General features: G+C 42.8%; 1 protein-coding gene across 1 annotated transcript in view; it reads left to right on the top strand.

Annotated features, from left to right (window-relative positions):
* Positions 1-26,785, top strand: part of GRIN3B (glutamate ionotropic receptor NMDA type subunit 3B) — a 145,595-nt gene that overhangs the window by 90,636 nt on the left and 28,174 nt on the right. The window contains exons 3-7 of the mRNA XM_040420411.1: positions 775-1,822; positions 7,006-7,151; positions 9,400-9,515; positions 9,817-9,968; positions 11,512-11,676. Of these exons, the coding sequence (XP_040276345.1) occupies positions 775-1,822; positions 7,006-7,151; positions 9,400-9,515; positions 9,817-9,968; positions 11,512-11,676 (1,627 nt within the window). The remainder of the gene's footprint in view (positions 1-774; positions 1,823-7,005; positions 7,152-9,399; positions 9,516-9,816; positions 9,969-11,511; positions 11,677-26,785) is intronic.

The raw sequence follows: 26,785 nt of genomic DNA, 5'->3' as shown, positions 1-26,785 counted from the left end.
ACCTAATTATTCCCCTCTTCAGCTGCACAGCTAGATGCATTTCTCTCAGAAGCAGGGGGATCACCCTTCTGTGGAATCTGCCAGTACTGTACTGCTATGATGTCCTTCCGCTTATTTTATGCTATGTTTGCTTTCAGGTCCAGAGCTCACAGAACAGATAAGGAGGGAGAGATCACACTCACAGAAAGATAGGAGGCTCCTTTTATCTTCAGAAGCAGTATAGAAGCAGTTCTTTTATCAGGTTTAGGATCTCAGCCAGCTCTGACATGCCCCCACTTCCACTCTGCCATCTTCTTTGTCTCTGTTACTAGGGACATATCTTGCCTGGCAACAGGCAGTGGACTGCAAATTAGGGGGAATTGAGACCCGTAGTGGCAATGACCTTACAGCAATGACACAGGCATATTTTTTAAATAAAGTTATTTAGAAGCTTGCTTTTTTACACCATTCTCTATTAAATTAAATTGTGTGAAAGTACAGTGACTCTTTAAATTTTCTTGTATGCTCTCATTGGCTGATATAGCATAATATTCATGCGGGTAAATTTACTTATTTGCTATTTAATAAGTGTAACTAATATAGACTTTTACTTTCAGATTAATCTTTTTCTGTTAAAAAAACATAATCCACAATGATTTTATGTTGGAGCACAAAAAGCCCAAGAGCTTCGGCTGTGTTCATTTATTTTAGGTGTAGTATCTACCTGAGGCCACATTTATGAGATGATGGTGGAATGGTTTTAAGTAGATGTTAATATTACTTTGTTAATCCTAGGTACTTAGCCAACACATCATTCTCAGGACAAACTGGTCAAGTGTATATAATGAACAATAATCTGATCCACACTGATCACCACTACAAGATATGGAGCTTGGTCCGTGACTCTTTAGGAGATCCCACCTGGGTAACTGTGGGTGGCTGGTATGAAGGGAAAATGGAATTGGAAGAAGGTGTTTGGCAAAATCGCATAAAAAAACTGGAACCAGCACCAGTAGTGATACAACGTACAAAGATCAGGGTGGTAACCCTTGTGGAACATCCCTTTGTTTTCACTCGAGCGGTGGATGCTGATGGAAGTTGTCCAGCTGGTCAAATGTGCCTAAACCCTCACACAAATAACTCTGCTTTATTGGATATGCTGTTTGAAGAGCTTAATTCACTAAATGGTTCTGTGCCACTAGAATACAAAACTTGTTGTTATGGCTACTGCATTGATTTATTAGAAAAGCTAGCAGAAGATCTTGGATTTCACTTTGAGCTGTACATTGTTGGAGATGGAAAATATGGAGCCCGGAAAGGCAACCGCTGGACAGGGCTAGTTGGAGACTTGTTGAGCGGAGCAGCTCACATGGCTGTTTCATCATTTAGCATAAACTCAGCAAGAAGCACTGTTATAGACTTTACTAGCCCATTCTACTCTACCAGCCTTGGTATTTTGGTTCGCATGCGAGACACTGCCTCTCCTATTGGAGCTTTCATGTGGCCTCTTCACTGGTCCATGTGGGTTGGTATATTTGTGGCCTTGCACATCACTGCATTATTTCTTACATTCTATGAATGGAAGAGTCCTTTTGGTATGACTCCACATGGACGTAACAGGGTGAAAGTCTTCTCATACTCTTCAGCACTCAACCTATGCTATGCCATTCTCTTTGGAAGGACAGTATCGAGTAAAACTCCAAAATGCTGCACAGGAAGAGTTCTTATGAACCTGTGGGCAATTTTCTGTCTATTAGTACTATCCAGCTACACTGCAAACCTGGCTGCAGTAATGGTGGGAGATAAGACTTTTGAAGCTTTGTCAGGAATCCATGATCCAAAGGTGGGCAATTCAACTACTTTAAATGTATTTATAACTTGTCAATCTCTGCAGAACATGTATTAATTAGTTCCTATGTTTGTAGCTCTGGTGCATTTATTCCAGCAGTCTTTAACAAACTTTTATTTTCAAACTTGAATATTTAGTCCTTAAGGACTCATTCACACGGCAGATTTTAATGCTTCCAAAAACTGCCTTGTATTCACTTAAAGAAGAACTCCCACAAAAAAAAGTATTCTCTGACTTGCTAGAAAGGTACATGATGTAGTCTGTAGTGAATGTTATCTTCTTACCAGTGTCTGTATTTGTGAGTTGTAACCTCCCTGCTGATCCTCAGCTGTGTCATGGGACCAGCAATCAGATTCTAAATACCACAGCATCTTATGTGCGGACAGGTAGTCAGTTTCTCTATGTATTCTTATGGGGGCCTCAATGTCAGTCTCATAGGAATGAATAGAGAAGTAAAACTTACTTGATCAGTTGATCAGAGAGTTGGTCACAGGGCACAGCTAAAAATTAGAAGAGAATGGATAGCTCACCAATACAGTCACTGATGAGAAGATTGCATTCAGTACACATTACATCATGCACCTTTCTGGCAGGTCAGAGAATAAAAAAATGTGCAGGAGTTCTTTAAGATGCTGTGGACCTACTGTCGGCTTAGCACTCTTGAATGAGGCTCAGCCGCAGGCAGACAGCCACTGTGGCTTCAAGCGGTGGCTGTCTGCACACCACAGCAAGAAGGGATACTGCAGTGATGCCTCTCACTGAAAACAATGTGTGACAGTCACCATGTGGCTCCAGAAATTATGGGAGCAAAATCTGCCATGTGAACATTTGTGGGGTCATTTATTAAGACCGTCGTTGTAGATGTCGGTCTTAATAACCCTGCGCTGGTGCTTAATGCGCCTAAGTTATGTAGAGGTGCGGCCTCTACATAACTTGGGCACTGGCAATCCAAATTGCTGGTGTAGATTTAAGTCATTTTCTATGTCAAAAACAGGCATAGAAAATGATAAATGAGTCGGGCCCCCTTCCCCGCCCACACCGTACCCCCTTTTTCCGCCATCTTGGAAAAGTGGCGTGAGCGGGGAAAGTCGCAGATACGGCCGCAAATCTCCTTCTAAAAGGTGGCATACTTCACATCATAAATTACTCCCTTAGTGTTTTAATAGTTTCTATGCAGAGATATTATTTCTTAAATGGAATATGTAAATTTACCTGCCAATTAAAACTAAATAGTGGCACATATAATTTTTTCTCTAATTTTTTATTACATTTTCTGCACAAGAATGGTTGTTAATAGCATTTAGAGATATTCTTTACAGCAGCCATTTGATCCATAGACACAATTAGTGTTGAACGAAGCATTTTCTTGCGCTTCGTGGTAATGAATCATTTTTCCTAAAATGGCGGCTGGAGTTGTCTTAGAAAGTAAAATAAAAATACTCACCTCATCCACTTGCTCACGCAGAGGCAATCCTCTTCTCTCTTGATTGAAAAAGACCTAATGAAGGACCTGCACTGAGCACTCAGCGTAGGTCCTTTGGCAGGTCTTTTTCAATCAAGAATGGACCGAACTGCCACTGCACAAGCATGTGGATGAGGTGAGTGATTTTACTATTTTTTTTAAACCCAAAAAGCCATATTGCCCTAGCGTATTACCGTTTCTAACGGCCGTTAGACAGGTACACTTCTGTCTAAACAGCCTTTATAAACGGTCCCTTTGATGGATAGGATGAATGGGTTTTTTGTGACAAATTAATTTGTCACAAAATTTATTTTGACAAATTAATTAGTAACATATCAATTTTCTTTACAAACTTTGTCAAAGCTGAAAAATTAAATTTTTCTACACTTCGCTCATTTCTAGACACAATAGACTGTGGAGTAGGAATAGTGGAGTAGGAATAGATAAGCCATGGTATCACCTATTGTGATTGTTGTACAGTATCCTGTGTTATCTATAGATGTTAACTTTCATTCTAATCATGTCTGGGATGAGAATGAGATGACTGGTGAAAAGTGATCTCTACAGAACATAAAGTGACAGCTTGTTATAAGGCTTAGTGGCTGTGTGAAAACTGAAGTTTTTATATACAGTTAAAATGTCAGGTTTCTGTGATGTAAAAAAATGAGACAAAAATAAATCATTTCAGAACTTTTTCCACCTTTAATGTGACCTATAAAGTGTACCACTCAATTAAAAAACAAACTGAAATCTTTTAGGTAGAGGGACGAAAAAAGATAAAAATAAAATAATATGGTTGCATAAATGTGCACACTCTAAAACTAATACTGAAGCACATTTTGATTTTATGACAGCACTCAGTCTTTTTGGGTATGAGTCTATAAGCATGGCACATTTTGACTTGGCAAGATTTGCCAACTCTTCTTTGGAAAAACACTCCAAATCTGTCAGATTGCGAGGGCATCTCCTGTGCACAGCCCTCTTCAGATAAGGCTACATGCACACGAACATATGTGTATTGCGATCCGCAAATTGCGGATCCGCAAAAAAAACGGATGACGTATGGCATCCGTTTTTTTTTTGCGGATCCGTTTTTTTTTGCAGATCCATTGTAATAATGCCTATCCTTGTCCGCAAACTAGAAAAAAATAGGACTATTTTTTTTGCGGAGCAACGGAACGGACATACTAAGGGTCCATTCACACGTCCGTTGTTTCTTTCCTGATCTGTTCCGTTTTTTGCGGAACAGATCTGGACCAGATCTGGACCCATTCATTTTTAATGGGTCCTGAAAAAATGAATGAATGGGTCCAGATCTGTTCCGCAAAAAACGGAACAGATCAGGAAAGAAACAACGGACATGTGAATAGACCCTAATGCGGACAGCACACGGTGTGCTGTCCGCATTTTTTGCGGACCCATTGAAATGAATAGGTCCGCATCCTATCCGCAAAAAAAACGGATCGGACACGGAAACAAAATACGGTCGTGTGCATGAGGCCTTACCCCACAGATTTTCAATCGGATTCAGGTCTGGGCTCTGGCTGGGCGATTCCAAAACTTTAATCTTTTTCTGGTGAAATCATTGGGTCAATGGGTCATTGTCATGCTGAAAGATGAAGTTCCTCTTCATGTTCAGTTTTCTAGCAGAAGCCTGAAGGTTTTGTGCCTATATTGACTGGTATTTGGAACTGTTCATAATTCCCTCTAGCTTAACTAAGGCCCCAGTTTCAGCTGAAGAAAAACAGCCCCAAAGCTTGATGCTGCCACCACCATGCTTCACTGTGGGTATGGTGTTCTTTTAGTGATGTGCAGTGTTGTTTTTGTGCCAAACATATCTTTTGGAATTATGGCCAAAAAGCTCAACCTTGGTTTCATCAGACCATAACACCTTTTCCCACATGCTTTTGGGAGACTTTAGATGTGTTTTTGCAAAATGTAGCCTGGCTTGGATGTTTTTCTTTGTAAGAAAGGGCTTTCGTCTTGCCACTCTACCCCATAGCCCAGACATATGAAGAATACGGGTGATTGTTGTCACATGTACCACACAGCCAGTACTTGCCAGATATTCCTGCAGCTCCTTTAATGTTGCTGTAGGCCTCTTGGTAGCCTCATAGACCAGTTTTCTTCTCGTCTTTTCAACAATTTTGGAGGGACGTCCAGTTCTTGGTAATGTCACTGTTGTGCCATATTTTCTCCACTTGATGATGACTGTCTTCACTGTGTTCCATGGTATATCTAATGCCTTGGAAATTCTTTTGTACCTTCTCCTGACTGATACCTTTTAACAATGAGATCCCTCTAAAGCTTTGGAAGCTCTCTGTGGACCATAGCTTTTGCTGTGGGATGTGACTAAGAAAATTTCAGGAAAGACCAACTAGAGCAGCTGAACTTTATTTGGGGTTAATCAGAGGCCCTTTAAATGATGGCAGGTGTATGCCTACTCCTATTTAACATGATTTTGAATGTGATTGCTTAATTCTGAACACAGTTATAAGAGGGTGTGCACACTTATGCAACCAGATTATTTTAGTTTTTTTTTTGTTTTCTTCCGTCCACCTAAAATATTTAAGTTTGTTTTTCAATTAAGTGGTACAGTTTATAGGTCACATTAAAAGGTGAAAAAAGTTCTGAAATGATTTATCTTTGTCTAATTTTTTACAGCACAGAAACCTGACATTTTAACAGGGGTGTGTAGACATTTTATATCCACTGTATATAATGACCTGGAATTTTTCTGATGACACATTCCCTTTAAAGTTACAGGCCAAAGCCTGAGGTTGCACAACTGACTCTTCAAATTTCTGTTTTGTATGAAGGACATATATGGACTCAAATTATAAAATATTAAAATATCTGCATACTACCTGAATCTAATATCGGTAAATACAGTATGTGTTTGTGGAAAAGAAGTTGACTAGAATCCAAACGTTCTCCAAAACAATTTCATGAGATGTAGAGTTACATAGATTATCCTCATCCTGACCTTAAAGAGGACCTTTCACTAGAATAAAAAATCTAAACTAAGCATACAGACATGGAGAGCGGCGCCCAGGGATCTCCCTGCACTTACTATTATCCCTGGGCGTCGCTCCGTTCTCCCGGTATAGCCTCCGGTATCTTCATATGTTCGGCTCAACTGGGTGGAGCCTGCCGGCATCTCCTTCTCCCAGGCTGTAGCGCTGGCCAATCGCAGCGCTCAGCTCATAGCCTGAGAGAAAAAAAAAAACTCTCAGGCTATGAGCTGAGCGCTGCGATTGGCCAGCACTACAGCCTGGGAGAAGGAGATGCCGGCAGGCTCCACCCAGTTGAGCCAAACATATGAAGATACCAGAGCCTATACAGGGAGAACGGAGCGGCGCCCAGGGATAGTAGTAAGTGCAGGGAGATCCCTGGGCTCCGCTCTCCATGTCTGTATGCTTAGTTTAGATTTTTTATTCTAGTGAAAGGTCCTCTTTAAATACCGCTCCATAGGATTGAGTTATAGACAAATATCAGAATATACAGCCTACAAAAAAGGTATAAAAACAAAAGTATACACTACTGGAAAGCAAACCAGATGCAATTGCTATGAAATCAATACCAACCAAATTATGGTAGCAGAGACACAGTGATATTAGTTTTCAACTCATTTTACAGTCAACTAGTTATTTTACTTATGAAAAAATAGTATTTTATCTACTTTGCTTATTAATGGTCTGTTCTATCTTTACAGCTTCATCATCCTTCTCAGGGCTTCCGCTTTGGCACAGTTTGGGAAAGCAGTGCAGAACAGTACATAAAAAAAAGTTTCCCTGAAATCCACAACTATATGCGAAGGTTCAGCGTCCCATCCACATCAGATGGAGTCCGCATGTTAAAGTGAGGAGGCATTTCAGTGACAGGGTGGGCACAACTGTTAGATAATTTAACATGATGTTTGGGGCATCAGGTGTTTCAGGTTCAACAAGACTAAATGCAGTGGGCTGTAGCAGTCAAACATAACACCCTTCATTCATAATGACCTATTTAAGTAGTCTGATTCTGCCATCCAACTGAACGAGCATACCATACCCACCCATAATACCAATTATGCCTTGTCTGGATGATTCTGAGTGATTTAAGAAGCAAAATCTCCTGTTTTCTCCATGTACATACCTCCCAACTTTTGAAAAGCATGAGGGACAATATGTGTGGCACACATAGCGTGCTGCAGCTAATTTTTTCATACTAGGCCATGCCTCTAACTCCACCCAAAACATAATTATACACACCCAATCCTACCCAGTACCCTTAATGCCGCCACATAGTAATTATTTCCCCTATATGCCACCAACACGGTAGTTATGCCCACATTGTGCCCCATCACAGTAGTTATGCCCACATTTTTCCCTGTCACAGTAGTAGTGCCTATACTGTGTCCCTCACAGTAGTAATACCCACATGTGCACCCTTCACAGTAGTTATGCCCACATGTGCCCTCTCACAGTAGTTTTACCCATATGTGTGCTCTTCACAGTACTTATATCCACATATACCCCCTTCACATTAGTTATGCCCACATGTGCCCCTTCACAGGAGTTATGCCTACATGTGCCCTCTTCCCAGCAGTTATGCCGAGATGTACCCCCTTCACAGTAGTTATGCCCAGATGTGCCCTCTTCATAGTAGTTATGACCAGATATGTGCTCCATTCACAAGTTATGCCCAGCTAAGCCCCTTTACGATAGTTATGCCTGGATGTACCCCCTTCACAATAGTTATGCTCAGGTGTGCCTCTTCACACTAGTTATACCCAGGTGTGCCCCTTCACACTAGTCATACCCAGATGTGCCCCTTAACAATAGTTATCCACAGATGTGCTTTTTTCAGTAGATAAGCCCAGATGTGCCCTTCACAGTATTTATGGTCAGATATGTGCCCTCTTCAAAGTAGTTATGACAAGATGTGCCCCGTTCTCAGTAGTTATGGCCAGATATGTGTCTCCTTCACAGTAGTTATGCCCAGGTATGTGCCCCCTTCACAGTAGTTATACCCACATAGGTGCCCCCTTCAAAGTAGTTATGACCAGATAAATGCCCCCTTCACAGAAGTTATGCCCAGATATGTGCCCACTTCACTGTAGTCATGCCCAGATATGTGCCCTCTTCACAGAAAGAAAAATAAAAACAGTAAAGACTCACCTAGTTCCTTTGATGATCATCACAGCTCACCCTGCACTCCCCAGCAGCACGCTCTGCTGGGCTACTGAGGAGTCCACAGGCTGATTCCTGGGCCTGCACCACTGCTCCTACACACCACTGCACAGCCCACCGTGGAGTGCTGGCAGCTGAGCTGAAGGGTGAAGAGGGAAGCGGATGACTCCCTACTTCAACATTACAGGCAACTGTCTCTGCATCCTATGGATGCAGAGAAAGCCGAGAGCAAGCCATACCTCATCCATTCCCAGATCGCGGGACAGCCACTGAAATCCAGGACTGTCCTGCCGGATCTGGGACAGTTGGGAGGTATGTATGAGAGTCCTCATAGTAACTAGTCTCCACCCACCAGCTCAAGGGAAACTGACAATTAGAAATTGAGTCTGCAGTTGGGGAAAACTGCTTGAAAATATAAAATACAAGTGATGTGATGGCCAGAAATAATGTTATTACTCATGTACACTCACAAGGCAGCTGGTCCTGAAAAGTCATCTGAAAGTGTGAGTACACTTTAAGTAAAGAATCTTTCGCAGAATTTTAGATCTATTTAAATTTACAAAAAAATTAAGGATGTTCATTCACTTTCCAGTTTAGGGACCGTTCACATGGTAGTTTATGCCCCAGAATGTTGGTGCAGACACCAGCTGGCAGTTTAAAGCTCTTTCAGAGGAGCTAAGCTGTGAGCGGATCCGCGTTATTCAAAGTGAACATCAGAAACTGTGGCGGTGCTGGTCTAATTATTAATAATAATTGTAAAATTCCATATTATGTTGCCGTTGTGTAAGGAAACAAGCGTTAGATTACTAGAGTTTGAATATGTCAAGTTAAAGGTATGTAAATGCCTATTCTGTTTATTTCATGTTCTTTCATATGGAATAACCTATCATGGGGGCAAGAAAAAAAGACAATCAAAGCATATCTGTTGTTTGTAGGACAGACCCACCAACATTAAATGCTTTTATTATGGATAAAGCTTTGTTGGATTATGAGGTATCCATAGACTCTGACTGCAAGCTGCTAACTGTGGGAAAACCCTTTGCCATTGAAGGTAGGATTGCATTGATTTTCTAGTTGATAAAATAATAATAATAATGTAGACACACATACACACAAACAAACATATGGGGTCATTTATCAAACTGGTGTGAAGTTGAACTGGCCTAGTTGCCCATAGCAACCAATCAGATTCCACCTTTCATTTTTGAGAGCTCCTTTGGAAAATGAAAGGTGGAATCTGATTGGTTTCTATGGGCAACTAAGCCAGTTCTACTTTACACCAGTTTGATAAATGACCCCAATTGTATAAAATAAAAAAAAAAGTCATATTATATTTCTCCATTTCTATTCAGGTTATGGAATTGGTCTGCCCCAAAACTCTGCCCTAACCTCTAATATATCTGAGTTCATAAGCCGTTATAAATCATCTGGATTCATGGACACTCTGCATGACAAGTGGTATAAAATGGTGCCCTGTGGAAAGCGGGTGTTTGCTGTGACCGAGGTAATGCTATTTCGTTAGTGAGTCCTGCGCGATATGATAGTAAATATGCATATGCTCATGACTACTTTTATAAAATCACTGAAAATAATGCACTAAAACAATAGATGCAAACATAATATATGGACTAAGCCCTCACTCTAATAATAAAATCAGAGACTCTCAGCCAATATATTTTGATCAAAACACATCTGTGCCCGCCTACCAAGGTGGTCTCAGTTAGGCAGGTCCTACTCTAAAACCTACTTATGTCATTAGGCATCTACATTCAGGAGAGCAGACCGTGTACATTTAGTGTGCTGCTCCTAGTTACCTCTGTGTGCATCAAGCAACCAATGAGAGGAGGAGCACGCACACCTATATGTACTACCTTATCAATGTCACCTGTTATATGGGAGGGGCAAAAGTGCACAAGAATTTTACTCCCAAGATAGAAGCGCATTCACACCTGAAGCTGGCATTCCTTCAAGACTAATCAAAAATCCCAGAAAAAGATACAAAACATCCTGCACAATATGATAGTAAATATGTGGATGCGCATGGCAACATTTATAAAATCACAAAAAATAATGCACTAGAACAATAGATGTAAACATGATATATGGACTAAGCCCTCACTCTAATAACAAAATCTGAGGCTCTCAGCCAATATATTTTGATCAAAACACATCTGTGCCTGCCTACCTGCGTCAAGGTGGTCTCAGTCAGGCACATCCTACTCTAAACGTACCTAAGCCATTATGCATCTATATTCAGGAAAGCAGACCCTGCACATATAGTGTGCTGCTCCTAGTCACCTCTATGTGCACCAAACAACCAATGAGAGGAGGAGCACGCACAGCTATATGTACCACCTCATCAAGGTCACCTGTGGGCTAGGCGGGGCAAAAGTGCACAAGAATGCTACTCCGAAGATAGAAGCGCATTCACACCTGAAGGTGCCACTCCTTCAAGACTAATCAAAAATCACGGAAAAAGATACAAAACATCCTGCACGATATGATAGTAAATATGCGGATGTGAATGGCAACATTTAGAAAATCATACCTCAGAACTATGCCTATTGCTGCTGTATGAACTACTACTCCTATTATCTATTCAGTAAAGACAGACTTTATTGCAACAAAAAGGACCAGGCCATTGACTCCATTAACCTTTTGCAGGCCCAGGACCTGCCTTAATGCCTTGCACCCTGCCAACTGATCACCATTAAGGGCACCCCAAACACCACCAAGCAGGAGTCCCCAAAAGGCCCATGGTGTCCCCTAAGGCAAGAAAGAGTGCGTCCTCCAGTCACTGCACGGCCCTAGGGAGTGCCAGAGTGAGGACAGCCACCATAAAACGCTACTACTCCTATCCGTGCCACTGCTACCACCCTATCCTCCTCCCAGCAGTCCACCTTAATTCCATTAATGAGAAAGTTGATAAAATAAAATTCTGCAGCATGGCAAACAATGGACAAAGATAGTTACTCTATAATGCGTTATTAGTCACAGAAATATACTTTTGACATTTGTATTGTTATTTGTTATTTTGTGTCCTACAGACGCTCCAAATGGGAATTTACCATTTTTCTGGATTATTTGTCCTTCTTTGTATCGGGGTTTGTGGTTCACTCCTCACATCATTAGGAGAAAGGATTGTTTACTACCTGATCCTGCCTCGCATCAGAAGAAGGCATAGATTCAAATACTGGCTTCACACTAGTCAGGTAAGGTTTGATTTTAGATAGAAAAGGATAGTAATGATTCATGGCATTACAACATAACATGTTCAAATCATTATATTATAAAAAATATATTAAAAATAAAAACAATGGGAGTCATTGATTTAACAAAAATACGCCTAAATTAGGCGTATTTCTGGGGCAGATTGCAGAGCAAAGTTCCTTTGCACCGCAATCTGCGACTTCTCCCTGCTCACGCTTGGTGTAGAAAATGGTTTAAATGTAAAACCGCTGGGAAGCAGTCTTATATTTAGAAGCGCCGGTGGATACACCGAAGTTATGTAGAGGCCGGCGTAACTCCGACAGATCCACCGCCAGTGCAGGGCTTAATTAAGACCGGCGTCTAAAACGCCTGTCTTAATAAATGTGCCCCAGTATTCAAACAACATTTAACAAAGATCAATCACTTTATCGTATATATATATATATATATATATATATATATACACACACAGGGAGTGCAGAATTATTAGGCAAGTTGTATTTTTGAGGATTAATTTTATTATTGAACAACAACCATGTTCTCAATGAACCCAAAAAACTCATTAATATCAAAGCTGAATATTTTTGGAAGTCGTTTTTAGTTTGTTTTTAGTTTTAGCTATTTTAGGGGGATATCTGTGTGTGCAGGTGACTATTACTGTGTATAATTATTAGGCAACTTAACAAAAAACAAATATATACCCATTTCAATTATTTATTTTTACCAGTGAAACCAATATAACATCTCAACATTCACAAATATACATTTCTGACATTCAAAAACAAAACAAAAACAAATCAGTGACCAATATAGCCACCTTTCTTTGCAAGGACACTCAAAAGCCTGCCATCCATGGATTCTGTCAGTGTTTTGATCTGTTCACCATCAACATTGCGTGCAGCAGCAACCACAGCCTCCCAGACACTGTTCAGAGAGGTGTACTGTTTTCCCTCCTTGTAAATCTCACATTTGATGATGGACCACAGGTTCTCAATGGGGTTCAGATCAGGTGAACAAGCAGGCCATGTCATTAGATTTTCTTCTTTTATACCCTTTCTTGCCAGCCACGCTGTGGAGTACTTGGACGCGTGTGATAGAGCATTGTCCTGCATGAAAATCATGTTTTTCTTGAAGGATGCAGACTTCTTCCTGTACCACTGCTTGAAGAAGGTGTCTTCCAGAACCTGGCAGTAGGACTGGGAGTTGAGCTTGACTCCATCCTCAACCCGAAAAGGCCCCACAAGCTCATCTTTGATGATACCAGCCCAAACCAGTACTCCACCTCCACCTTGCTGGCGTCTGAGTCGGACTGGAGCTCTCTGCCCTTTACCAATCCAGCCACGGGCCCATCCATCTGGCCCATCAAGACTCACTCTCATTTCATCAGTCCATAAAACCTTAGAAAAATCAGTCTTGAGATATTTCTTGGCCCAGTCTTGACGTTTCAGCTTGTGTGTCTTGTTCAGTGGTGGTCGTCTTTCAGCCTTTCTTACCTTGGCCATGTCTCTGAATATTGCACACCATGTGCTTTTGGGCACTCCAGTGATGTTGCAGCTCTGTAATATGGCCAAACTGGTGGCAAGTGGCATCTTGGCAGCTGCAAGCTTGACTTTTCTCAGTTCATGGGCAGTTATTTTGCGCCTTGGTTTTTCCACACGCTTCTTGCGACCCTGTTGACTATTTTGAATGAAACGCTTGATTGTTCGATGATCACGCTTCAGAAGCTTTGCAATTTTAAGAGTGCTGCATCCCTCTGCAAGATATCTCACTATTTTTGACTTTTCTGAGCCTGTCAAGTCCTTCTTTTGACCCATTTTGACAAAGGAAAGGAAGTTGCCTAATAATTATGCACACCTGATATAGGGTGTTGATGTCATTAGACCACACCCCTTCTCATTACAGAGATGCACATCACCTAATATGCTTAATTGGTAGTAGGCTTTCGAGCCTATACAGCTTGTAGTAAGACAACATGCATAAAGAGGATGATGTGGTCAAAATACTAATTTGCCTAATAATTCTGTAAAGGGTGTATATATATTTGTGGTCATGGCTACAGCCAAGAGATATCCGAAGAACCGTAGGGAGAGAAACAACGGGAACAACCTAACCCAGCTAGGCGTGTCTTAACTAACCTGACTAAATGGCTTGTTGTGTGCCCTAAGCCATGATCATGGGTAGGTCTATAAGTGGGCATACCCTGTGGAAATGAGAAGATAAGGGAGGGAGGGTTGGGCACCTGAGAACACACGCCTGTGAGTGAGGCTGTGGCTCATATATAAAGAGCCTCCGCCCCTCCCACAAATGCAGGCTGACTAATCAGCCTTACCAACTTGTGGTCATGGCTACGGCCAAGAGATATCCGAAGAACCCTAGGGAGAGAAACAACCTAACCCAGCTAGGCGTGTCTTAGCTAACCTGACTAAATGGCTTGTTGTGTGCCCTAAGCCCTGATCGTGGGTAGGCCTATAAGTGGGCAAAAACCAAGCTAAGTAGGGTACAAAAGGAACTCGAATGGCATGTGCAAACTAATCCCCAAGCCAACTGCAAGGCGTCAGGGATCTAGAGAGAAAAATTCGGGGTGTATGAGGCAAGGCCAGACGGAGACCTACAACCCATCTTGTGGATGACAAGGCCAGAGACATGATGCTCAATATTGCGGATACTGCCCCAAAGCGGAATGGAGGACCGGGAATACGTTGTGAAATGGATCATGAAAACCAACTGAACCTTGTAAAGCTTTGGTTCTAGGGAGTACTGGCAATGCCCTAGCCTCAGGAGATCGTGGGACCGAAACCTAACTGCCTAGACTATGCAGGAATGAGGGCCAAAAAGAACTATGTAGATAGGAAGAGAATCCTTGAATAGTTCCCCAGACAACAGCTATCTGCTAGCCGTGGTCCGCGCGTTGTTCTACTGTGTGCCCCTGAGAATTGTTTTAACGCTTGAGACGTGAAGACCGACCTACTATCTGAATCTTCTACCGTGAGGAAATACTGAACCTTGTCCAAAACCCGATTCAACGTGGTTGTAGGGAGTCTGAGGTTAGTGCGGCAAGAAGTTATGAAGCCATAATATACAAGATTCTGTCTATGCCCTCCCATGAGTGAGGGAATGCAATTGCAATGAAGCTACCGGCGAAAATGAATTCCTGGTCGTGGTAAAAAGGCAAAGACTTTGTGCGGGGACCTGGTTGACAAGATATGATCGACTACGATCAGAGACTGAAATGCTAGAGGGAATTACCCTACTTGTTCCTCCTCTGGCAGGACCTGAACGAAAGCATGAACAATTAAAGCAAGATGAAATATCTGCGTAAGACATGACAATGATGCTGTAGGGCGAACCGGACCAGTTTGCGGTCAAAACATAAAGTGAGCGATCAACATGGATTAGGAAATTAGGGAAGCAGGTATGTATGTGATACATACGGGCCAAATCAGCCCAGATGCACAGATGGACAATCAACCAGGCAATCAGCCCAGCAGGACTGAAAACAGTCATCGGGCCCCCGAAGCCATGGGGCCGAGTTTTTTTTTTTTTTTTTAAATCAAGAAATTATAATTATAATAAGTGACCTGAAGAAGGTGCAGGTGAAATTAAACCATGAGCCTGACCGATGTGGCAGGCGATACCTAAGATAAACTACATGGCCTGAATGACATGCAAGGCGAAATATCGTTAGGAACGAAACCTGACCGACGTGGAAGGTGACCCCCAACATGAATTCAACTGCATGACCTGAAAAGACGAAGGGAAACGTGACAGAATAACAGACATTAACTAAAATGAAGCCTAAATAACATAAGCTGGCAAGCAGGTAAAGATGTGAGTCATTCAAAACCAAAAGCATAGCTGCACAGGTGGACAGACAACCATTGGTCGGACCCCTGATGCCATGGGGCCGAAGCAACCACCAGGGGCCCATGGGGCCGGGCAGCCGCCGGGATGCGAACCTTAAAATTAAGGACGGCTGGGGAAGAGATTGGGGCTTAACCCGACGGGTTTAGTAATCAACCGGGACTCGATAACCTAGAAAGACAAAGACATGGGGTAAAGCTTCTTAATGAAATGAGGCTGAAATTAACCGAAAGTACTAATCTGTAAAATATAAATGAACAAAAGAAAACTTCTGAAAGGTTAGCCTCTTATGGCGGGAGCCATGCGTGCCAGTCCCATATGGCGGGAGCCATGCGTGCCAGTCCCATATGGCGGGAGCCATGCGTGCCAGTCCCATATGGCGGGAGCCATGCGTGCCAGTCCCATATGGCGGGAGCCATGCGTGCCAGTCCCATATGGCGGGAGCCATGCGTGCCAGTCCCTTATGGCGGGAGCCATGCGTGCGAGACTCTTATGGCGGAAAAAAGTATCAGATGTGTGAACTGCTAATGACGATGCCAGTCGTGAGGTCCTATAAGCGAACAGCCACTCGTGCGAGTCTTTATGGGAGGAGCCATGCGTGCGAGTGTCTTATGGCAGGAGCCATGCGTGCGAGTGTCTTATGGCAGAAAAAAGTATCAGACGGCCGTGCGAACTACAAGTGTCGGTGCCAATCGTGAGGTCCTGTAAGCGAAGAGGCACTCGGGCGAGCTTCTTATGTTTTTTTTTGTTTTTTTTTAAACCACTTATGCAGCACCAGAATGCCTTAGGGACTCGCATAACCTTCACCCCCTCCAACAGCAAACCTAGGACACTAACCAGCCTACAACCATGTCGTACCCCTAACAAACAAAACAAAACATGAAAAACGGTCATGGGGCCCACGAAGTCAGAGGGATGACGTTGCGGTGACGATAAGTAATTAAAACGTAAGCCGGACCTGATGGGATATGCAGAGACTTGAATGATTGGATTGGCTAGAAGGAGGCCTAAAGAACATAACGGCCAACAGGCGTTGAAAATATAGACATTAGTAATCTGAAGCACGTGCATACATAAAACACTAACCACCGCGAACCATAAAACGTAAACATGAAATTGAAACAGAGATGGGAGAAAAACAAGAGCCAGAGGCATTGCAAGTTCGCTAAGAGAAGTCTCTTATCGTGACAAACAAATGAACAGCTTGTGAAAACATAGCAGGAAACGTACTCCTATTGGTCCACTGACCTCCGCTGAGGAGCTGTTTGGTGAACTGGGGCAGGAAACCAATCTGAGTGAATACGAACCAGAAGTAAAAGGAGACCAGTCTGAGTGCATATGAACCAGGATTAAAGAAGACAAAAAAATTGAAATAAAAATTCTCCCTGAGGTGAACAGAAAAGTAGGCCTATGGAATGTAACAGACCACCGAGGAAAGGAACGTAAGCCTGAAAAGAACGCAGTTATGTTTGTCCGGAGAGAGGTACCAGAGCGGTGGGTGCAGACTGCCCCGGTGAGATTATTGAGTAAAACCATGACGTAGCAATGAACAGGAGAATGCAGCTTTGAGTGGAAGTAGAGTACAACACATGATGTAACAACAAATGGGTGAATGGAGCTTTGGATGTTAGTGGTACCTAAAAAACATGGTATGGGCGCAGCTCAGTATGGGTAGCGCATGAAAAGCATGGTATGAAGCAGACGTATATATTGCAATCTGAAAGTGAGCAGAGTATTGACGTGATGCGAAAGCAGACACGTGAACGCAGCTCTAGTAGTGAATGGAGTATAGGACAAGATGTAAAAGCAGACATGCGGACGCAGCTTTGGATGTGAACGGAATAGTAACTTGATGTGACGGCAGACATGGAAAGCGGCTTTGTTGAGTGGAGTATGCAACCTGGTGTGGCAGTAGAAGTGTGAACACAACTCTGGGTATAAGCAGAGCATGAAATTTGGTATAACAGCAGCTCTGGTTGTGAACGGAGCATAACATAGATGTAACAGCGACATGAATTCAGTTCTTGAAATGGGCCTGGAAAGAACCTGTAGTAGCATAGGACGTGTGAACGCAGCTCTGGGTGCGAGTAGAGTAAACTTGATATACCGATAGACGTATGAATGCAACTCTGGTCGTGGGTGGAGTGCAAAAAATGATTTGACAGCGTAGTGTGAATGCACCTCTGGGTGTGGCCTAGAATAAAATTGGTAGAACAGAAGCTATAAATGTGAGTGGAGCATAAACATGATGTAACAGTGAAAGTGAATGCAGCTCTGAAACAAGCCTAGTATGAACATATTGTGACAGCGGACGTGTAAACACAGCTCTCACAGTGAGCAGAGCAAACATGGTATACCAGTCAACGCATGAACGCAGCTCTGGTTGTGAGTGGAGCAAGGTGGGAACACCAGGGTGGTGTGTCCAGAGCATGAAAATGGAGTAACAGTAGCAGCTATGGCTGTAAGCCGAGTATACAACATGTGATAACAGGCATGTAATATGGATCCGACTGGGTACGGAATGAGATGTAACAGCCAACAGGTGACCGCAGCTTGAATGTGAGACCAATCTGAGTGAATACGAACCAAGAGTAGGAAAGTGCTGGACAGTAAAGACGTGCGGATGCAGCATAAGACATGAAATAAAAGCCGAAAGTGTAAATGCCGCTCAGGATAACAGCAGAGCATAAAAGTGCGGCAGGGTTTTTAGGTACATGGAGCAGTGAAATACGTGAAGTCTAAGGATGGTGGTAGCGGGGGAAGGGGGAGACACGTGGCAAGGAACAGCTACAGCAAGAGGCCTAAACAATAACAGCTGCGTCCGATCTCCAAACAGGACGTCACGTGCAGCCCGGGTAACTCTTCCTTTACAGCAAACCAGCTGAAGTAACTTTTCATACGAGATGAACAAAGCGAAGTGAAACTTGTAAGATTTATAGGAACTAACTCCTATTATCAACAAACAAAGTTGAAAAGAAATAGAAGTATTTAGCCCCAACAAGCAACCTGAAGTAGCAGATTCTGAGGCGAAGCCTCCCGTTCGCTAGCAAAGTCGGTTCCGACCGGCCAGGAGAGACGGCCCAACTTACTTACGTAGTATGGCGCGTGCATGCTACAGTAGCAGAGAGCAAAATAACAAGCTCCATGCTGCAAAGAAAGAAAGAAAGACTCCTACCACCAGAGAAGCTAGTTTGCTAATGACACCCAGAGGCAGCTGTGCACCTGAGAACACACGCCTGTGAGTGAGGCTGTGGCTCGTATATGAAGAGCCTCCGCCCCTCCCACAAATGCAGGCTGACTAATCAGCCTTACCAACATATATATATATATATATATATATATATATATATATAGTTTCTAGTTACTGGAACTAATATTAAATACGTGTAAAAAGGTTAGAAGCCACAATCTACACATAGAATTTGTAAAGTACACCATGAGATAATCCTGCATATTTACAAGAAATAAAATGGTATAGCTACATGCAACTTTTTCAATATAATGCATTTCAATGGTGTTGCAGTGGGTGGCGCATTCATTTTTCTTTTCTCTCCAGTGTTGCAGTGGGACCTGTTACATGTTGAGACTGAGACGTGATAGTTGCAGAAAAATCTGACTTGGATTCTTTGCTACTGTGACATCGCAGTCGCAGCATATAGCATGTTCCATAGCGACACCATTGAAATTCATTACATGAAATGTAGCGCAACACATGTCGTCGTGTAGCCGGGACCTTATACAATAAAACATCCCAATTTATCTGAATACAGATGGTTTTATTTCTACTTCAGGATACACATGTACTTGAAAAATATACTTTTTTGTTTTTTGCTTTTTTGTGACTTTGTTAACAAGGGTGTATCTTTTCACTAGCATGCACATATTACAAGAAGATTAATTTAATACGCAGTGCAAATTTAACATTTACTTGGCCATAACAAATCTTCTTGAGGTTCTTGCCTTGTCATACAGTAGTATTTAAAAGTTCGTGAACCGTTCAGATTTTTTTTCCATTTCTGCATACGTTTGACCTAAAACTGCATCACATTTTCACATAAGTCCTAAAGGTAGATAATGGCAACCAAATCAAACCAATGAGTCAAAAGTATTAGACTTACTCATCTACAGTCAGGTCCATAAATATTGGGACATCGACACAATTCAAAATTTTTTGGCTCTATACACCGCCACAATGGATTTGAAATTAAACAAACAAGATGTGCTTTAACTGCAGACTGTCAGCTTTAATTTGAGGGTATTTACATCCAAATCAGGTGAACGGTGTAGGAATTACAACAGTTTGTATATGTGCCTCCCACTTGTTAAGGGACCAAAAGTAATGGGACAGAATAATAATCATAAATCAAACTTTCACTTTTTAATACTTGGTTGCAAATCATTTGCAGTCAATTACAGCCTGAAGTCTGGAACGCATAGACATCACCAGACGCTGGGTTTCATCCCTGGTGATGCTCTGCCAGGCCTCTACTGCAACTGTCTTCAGTTCCTGCTTGTTCTTGGGGCATTTTCCCTTCAGTTTTGTCTTCAGCAAGTGAAATGCATGCTCAATCAGATTCAGGTCAGGTGATTGACTTGGCCATTACATAGCATTCTACTTCTGTCCCTTAAAAATCTGCACTGTGAAGCGCCGTCCAATTAGTTCTGAAGCATTCGGCTGAATATGAGCAGATAATATTGCCCGAAGCACTTCAGAATTCATCCTGCTGCTTTTGTCAGCAGTCACTTCATCAATAAATACAAGAGAACCAGTTCCATTGGCAGCCATACATGCCCACGCCATGACACTACCACCATGCTTCACTGATGAGGTGGTATGCTTAGGATCATGAGCGGTTCCTTTCCTTCTCCATACTCTTCTCTTCCCATCACTCTGGTACAAATTGATCTTGGTCTCATCTGTTTATAGGATGTTGTTCCAGAACTGTGAAGGCTTTTTTAGATGTTGTTTGGCCAACTCTAATCTGGCCTTCCTGTTTTGAGGCTCACCAATGGTTTGCATCTTGTGGTGAACCCTCTGTATTCACTCTGGTGAAGTCTTCTCTTGATTGTTGACTTTGACACACATACACCTACCTCCTGGAGAGTGTTCTTGATCTGGCCAACTGTTGTGAAGGGTGTTTTCTTCACCAGGGAAAGAATTATTCGGTCATCCACCACAGTTGTTTTCCGTGGTCTTCCGGGTCTTTTGGTGTTGCTGAGCTCACCGGTGCGTTCCTTCTTTTTAAGAATGTTACAAACAGTTGTTTTGGCCACGCCTAATGTTTTTGCTATCTCTCTGATGGGTTTGTTTTGTTTTTTCAGCCTAATGATGGCTTGCTTCACTGATCGTGACAGCTCTTTGGATCTCATCTTGAGAGGTGACAGCAACAGATTCCAAATGCAAATAGCACACTTGAAATGAACTCTGGACCTTTTATCTGCTCATTGTAATTGGGATAATGAGGGAATAACACTCACCTTGCCATGGAACAGCCGAGAAGCCAATTGTCCCATTACTTTTGCTTCCTTAACAAGTGAGAGGCACATATGCAAACTGTTGTAATTCCTACACCGTTCACCTGATTTGGATGTAAATATGCTCAAATTAAAGCTGACAGTCTGCAGTTAAAGCACATCTTGTTTGTTTCATTTCAAATCCATTGTGGTGGTGTATAGAGCCAAAAATGTTAGAATTATGTTGATGTCCCAATATTTATGGACCTCACTGTATTTTTGTGAAACTTTTGGATGTGAAGTGAACCGTTAGGATTAACAGTTAATTTGAAGGTGAAATTAGAGGCAGGTGTCTTCAATCAATAAGATGACAATAAGGTGTGAGTGGGTGAATTGTTTTATTTCAAGAACGGGGATCTATCAAAGTTTGATCTTCATAACAAGTTTGTGGGAGTATATCATGGCACTAACAAAGGAGATTTCTAAGGACCTCAGAAGAAGAGTTGTTGATGCTCATCAGTATGGAGTTTGGCAGTGTCCACAAGTTGTTGGATATTGGGATGTGGTGTTGCAATATATATCCCCCCTCTGGACCAGTACTCAACCTAAACTCTCTTCTCCTACTATTCCACTTAATCACGGGGGATGATCTGCAGAACACCAGTGTTGGACAAGTCCTCTTTGTTGCATGCAGTGGTTCTGACAGCCTTACAGCTTCTTTTCTTTCACTGGCTAAATTCTCGAGTTCCATCTGTTTAAGGAATTGGTTGCCCACCTTCGTACATTGCTATGTGTGGAGAGGATTGAGGTTGAAAGACATACAGAAACACTTTCTAAGAAGTTCTTTGACAGGTTGAGACCATTTATAGCTCGACACTGAATGACGGATGAGATTATTTACAGTTGCAAGAAAAAGTATGTGAACCCTTTGGAATGATATGGATTTCTGCACAAATTGGTCATAAAATGTGATCTGATCTTCCTCTAAGTCACAACAATAGACAATCACAGTCTGCTTAAACTAATAACACACAAAGAATAAAATGTTACCATGTTTTTATTGAACACACCATGTAAACATTCACAGTGCAGGTGGAAAAAGTATGTGAACCCTTGGATTTAATAACTGGTTGAACCTCTTTTGGCAGCAATAACTTCAACCAAACGTTTACTGTAGTTGCAGATCAGACGTGCACAACGGTCAGGAGTAATTCTTGACCATTCCTCTTTACAGAACTGTTTCAGTTCAGCATTATTCTTGGGATGTCTGGTGTGAATCGCTTTCTTGAGGTCATGCCACAGCATCTCAATTGGGTTGAGGTCAGGACTCTGACTGGGCCACTCCAGAAGGCGTATTTTCTTCTGTTTAAGCCATTCTGTTGTTCATTTACTTCTATGCTTTGGGTCGTTGTCCTGTTGCAACACCCATCTTCTGTTGAGCTTCAGCTGGTGGACAGATGGCCTTTCTTCCAAACAACTCAACGTTGGTTTCATCTGTCCACAGAATATTTTGCCAGTACTGCTGTGGAACATCCAGGTGCTCTTGTGCAAACTGTAAACGTGCAGCAATGTTTTTTTTGGACCGCAGCGGCTTCCTGTGTGGTATGCTCCCATGAAATCCATTCTTTTTTGTAAATTCTTTATTTAGGTTTTTTAATTTTCCATTTATCCAAATCATAACAAGCCATGAGGACAAGCCATATCCCTCTTGAAGCGCGCTTCAAGAGGGATATGGGCAGCTAACCATGGAGTAGCAGCTAAAGGAGTAGGCAGGAAAGACTGTTCAACTGAGATCCATTGTTTGTACGCCTTATGGCGACGCCAATCCACAATTCTCAGGAGATGTGATGGAAGGTATGTAAGGAAGTCTGGTAGCCCGAGTCCTCCTTCCAGTTTGGGGCAGAAAAGTATTGACCTGGCTATTCTGGACGGTTTGCCAGCCCAAATGAATTGCGTCAACATTTTCAGAAGATTGTGAAAAAAGAGTCTGGGAATGTGGACAGGCAGGGCTTGGAAAAAGAAGAGGATTTTTGGCAATATGTTCATTTTAAAAATAGAGACCCTACCAAACCAGGAAAACGTGCTTTAATGCCACCGGTCTAAGTCAGATTTTATGGTTCGGAGAAGAGGCGGGTAGTTAACCTTGTATAGGTCAGAGAGAGTAGGGGTCAGGTATATCCCAAGGTATTTCAGTGATGATCGCGCCCATTTAAAGGGGAAGTTATCTGATATTGTCGCGACCATGGCAGGTGTAAGGGTGATGTTTAAGGCTTCAGATTTCTGATAGTTGATCTTAAAGTTTGAGAAGTGAGCATATGTCTTAAGTTCTTGCTGCAAGTTTGGGAGGGTGATCCTCGGGTTGGTGAGGAAGAATAGCAGGTCGTCCGCATAGGCTGCGACTTTGTGTGAGGTTCCTTGGATCTGCAATCCTGAGATGTCCCCTTATGTGACATAAAAGCGGTTCCAGACAAATCACAAATATTAAAGGGGATAGAGGGCAGCCCTGTCTCGTTCCATTGCGAATGGTAAGGGGCGTGGAAAATTGGCCATTCACCTTGACTACTGCCATAGGGTTGGATTAAAGATTACCAATTCGCGCCATCATCTTCTCACCTAATCCTATGTGTCGCAGGGTCTCAAACATGAATTTCCAATTGACCCTATCAAAAGCCTTTTCGGCGTCAGTTGATAGGAGTAGTGTTGGGATCTTAGAGGTAATGGCCTGGTAAATCATGTTTATCGCTCTCGTGGTATTATCACGGGCCTCTCTCAGGGTTAAAAAGCCTGTTTGGTCTAAATGGATTAATTTTTGGAGATGTGGTAGGAAACGCGTGGCTAGTATTTTAGAGAACAGCTTTAAGTCCACATTAATCAGTGAGATGGGGCGATAGTTTTGGCATTGCGAAAGGTCTTTCCCTTCCTTAGGGACGACCGTGATGTGTGCTCTAAGTGTATCATTGGGGAGGATACGGACCATATCAAATGAGTTTAAAGGCACCTAGAAATTGAGAAGACAGAATATCCCCGAATTTCTTATAGTAGGATAGCGTGAGTCCATCTGGACCAGGAGCCTTCCCTGTTTGGGAGTCTTTAATAGCTGCCTGTAACTCAGATAGCAATATGGGCGTCTCTAATGCTGAAACAGCCTCTGGGGGGAGAGAAGGTAGACCCGAGGATTCAAGATAAGCACTCATTGAGGGCATAGATTCATGTGAAGCAGACTGGTGAGAGTCATCAAGATTATACAGTGTGTGATAGTATGATCTGAAGGCTTCTGTTATTTCCCGTGGGAGGGTGATTTTCGTACCGGAGCGGACTGACACGTGGGGTACATAAGAGCATAGCCTAGTCTTACGCAAAGCCCGAGCAAGGGTTCTGCCTGGTTTATTTCCATGTTCATAGTAGTGCCTACGGCATTTGATTAAGGTCGCCTTCGCTTTGGAGAGGCAAATGAAATTAACCTGGTCTCGAAGTTGGGTGAGTTCTGTTCCCAGCTGCGAGTCCAGGGTCTGTTTGTGTTTCTGTTCTAAGGCATGAATACGCGTCAGGAGGGCTGTAATCTTTGCTGCTCTTTCTTTTTTCAGCTGGGATCCTAACTTTATAAAGGTACCTCTGATAAAGCACTTATGGGCCTCCCAAATAGTAAGGGGATCGCTCTCAGGTGTAATATTGTTCGCAAAATAGTCAGTCAGGTCTTTCCAGATTTCAGATGTAACCTGTAGGTCTTATAGGAGCGAGTCATTTAACTGCCAGTGCCAGGCCCTGGTCTGGTAGGTCGGAAAAGAGAGTGATATAGAGATCAGGGCATGGTCAGAAAAGGCTATGGGGTCAATCTCAGCCCTGGTAAGGAGGTCTAGTCTAGCATGATTAAGGAGGAAATAATCTAATCTGGAGTAGGAGTTGTGTGAGTGGGAGAAGAACGTATAGTCTCGAGATGTTGGGTACAAGATGCGCAGGGTGTCTACGAGTTGCTGGGGAAAAAGGAGCTCCTTGAGCTTGGATAGTGTTGAGTGGGGTAATGAGACTTGGCCCTTGGAGGAATCCAAGCGAGGGTCTAAGACAATATTAAAGTCACCTCCAAGAATCAGGAGGCCCTCAGTGAAGTCCTCCAAGGCCTTAAGGGCCTTGGTCAGGAAACAAACTTGTCCCATATTAGGGGCATAAACGGACGCCAAGGTAACCAGTGTACCTGCCAACCTACCTTTAACAAACAGGTACCTGCCTGTCCCATCAGTGCGAGAGTCAATCAGATCCCAAGAGATAGCGTTGGAGACAAGAATAGAGACACCTTTCGTCTTGGTATCAGGAGCAGTGCTGTGATAGACATGAGGGAAATGCTTGTCAGAGAGCTTCGGAATGGAAGTAGAGCAGAAATGCGTTTCTTGGATAAACGCCACTTGTGCCTGTTTTTTCCAGAGTAGACGCAAGAGGGATAATCTCTTTTCAGGCAGGTTCAAACCCTGTGCATTAAGGGAGACCAGTAAAACATCAGACATAATGTAATAGTTAGAGTCAAAAATAAGTGCGTTGAGAATATTTTTGTGAGAGAGAAGTATACTGTGAAGAGGGGAAGGGGGATATGGATAAGAGCAGGAGAGGGAGAGAAGAAAAAAAAAAAAGGGGGGGGGGGTTTGTAGCTAAAAGTAAGAAAAAGCTTCAAAGCTATAATTAACTGTGAGTTGCCTGTCCGGGAGTGTTTCTAAGGAAAGGACTCACAGTGCCCTAGTGGGGGAAGTAGAACAGATGGCGCCTAAAGAAGGGAATAGAATGTAACATCTGGGAGAAGGCCCAGTGACCTAAAATTGAAAGAGCCTATATTTGTATCCGGGAGACCACTTCCAAAATGTAATGTAATTTTGACAGCGAGAAGAGAAGAAGATAGGCGCAGGGGCTTAGACCTACAAGATAGAGGGAATGAAGACAGCGCAGGTAAGGAATAGAAATCATAAAGATTAAGATAAGGACAGAGCCACAGAACAATAAGTGTCATCGGAGACTGAGGAGATGTGGTAAGCAAATCATCAAAGTCCCCATCAGGAGTGCAGAAGGAGGATATCATCAATGTAGATCAGGATGGTGGGTCAGCGGGGAGACGGTGGAAGTCGTCTTGGAGGTAAGGAAAAAGGGGGTCAGTCAGCACATCCCAAAGCGCAGGGGCACGTTGCTATGGCTGAGAACAAGACTGTAAAACAAAACATGCAATGCAACAGCTCACTGCAAACCAAATAAAGTACAAAATTGCATCATAATTGCAAATGCTATACTAATAAGTTAGAGATGCTTGGCAAATCGTTTTGTACAAAATTATTTGAGCCCTTCTGCCGCACGTCAAGGCGATCTCTAGTCAGACGGGTTCCTAACACTAAATTTTACCTGTTATGTGCCATGACGGCTATCATATAATTCAGAAAGTGCAGGTTCCGTCTTGGAGGTAGGTATTGAAGCCTGGATGGACGGCCACGGGAGGAGCCGGAACGACCAGGTGATGCGCGTCTTGAAGAAGGTGATGCTGATCTCCGTGGAAAATCAGGTCTTTGTGGTGGATTCTGCAATAACGGAGTTAATGTCCAATCAGGAACCGCAAATGGATGAATGTCGAGGAACTTGAACAGCTCCGGAAGATCGGCAGGAGAGCAGACTAACATAGATTGGCCGTTGGTGTAGCGAACAATGATATGGAACGGATGGCCCCAGCGGTAAGACGCTCCAGCTTCTTTAATTGCTTCTAGCAGGGGTCTGACCATTCTCCGCATGGATAGGGTTAGGCAGGAGACATCTGGCAGGATAGTAATCGGA

The sequence above is a fragment of the Bufo bufo genome, chromosome 2 (genome assembly GCF_905171765.1).
Source record: "Bufo bufo chromosome 2, aBufBuf1.1, whole genome shotgun sequence".
Lineage (NCBI taxonomy): Eukaryota > Metazoa > Chordata > Amphibia > Anura > Bufonidae > Bufo > Bufo bufo.
This window is presented reverse-complemented; position numbering and strand designations above follow the sequence as displayed.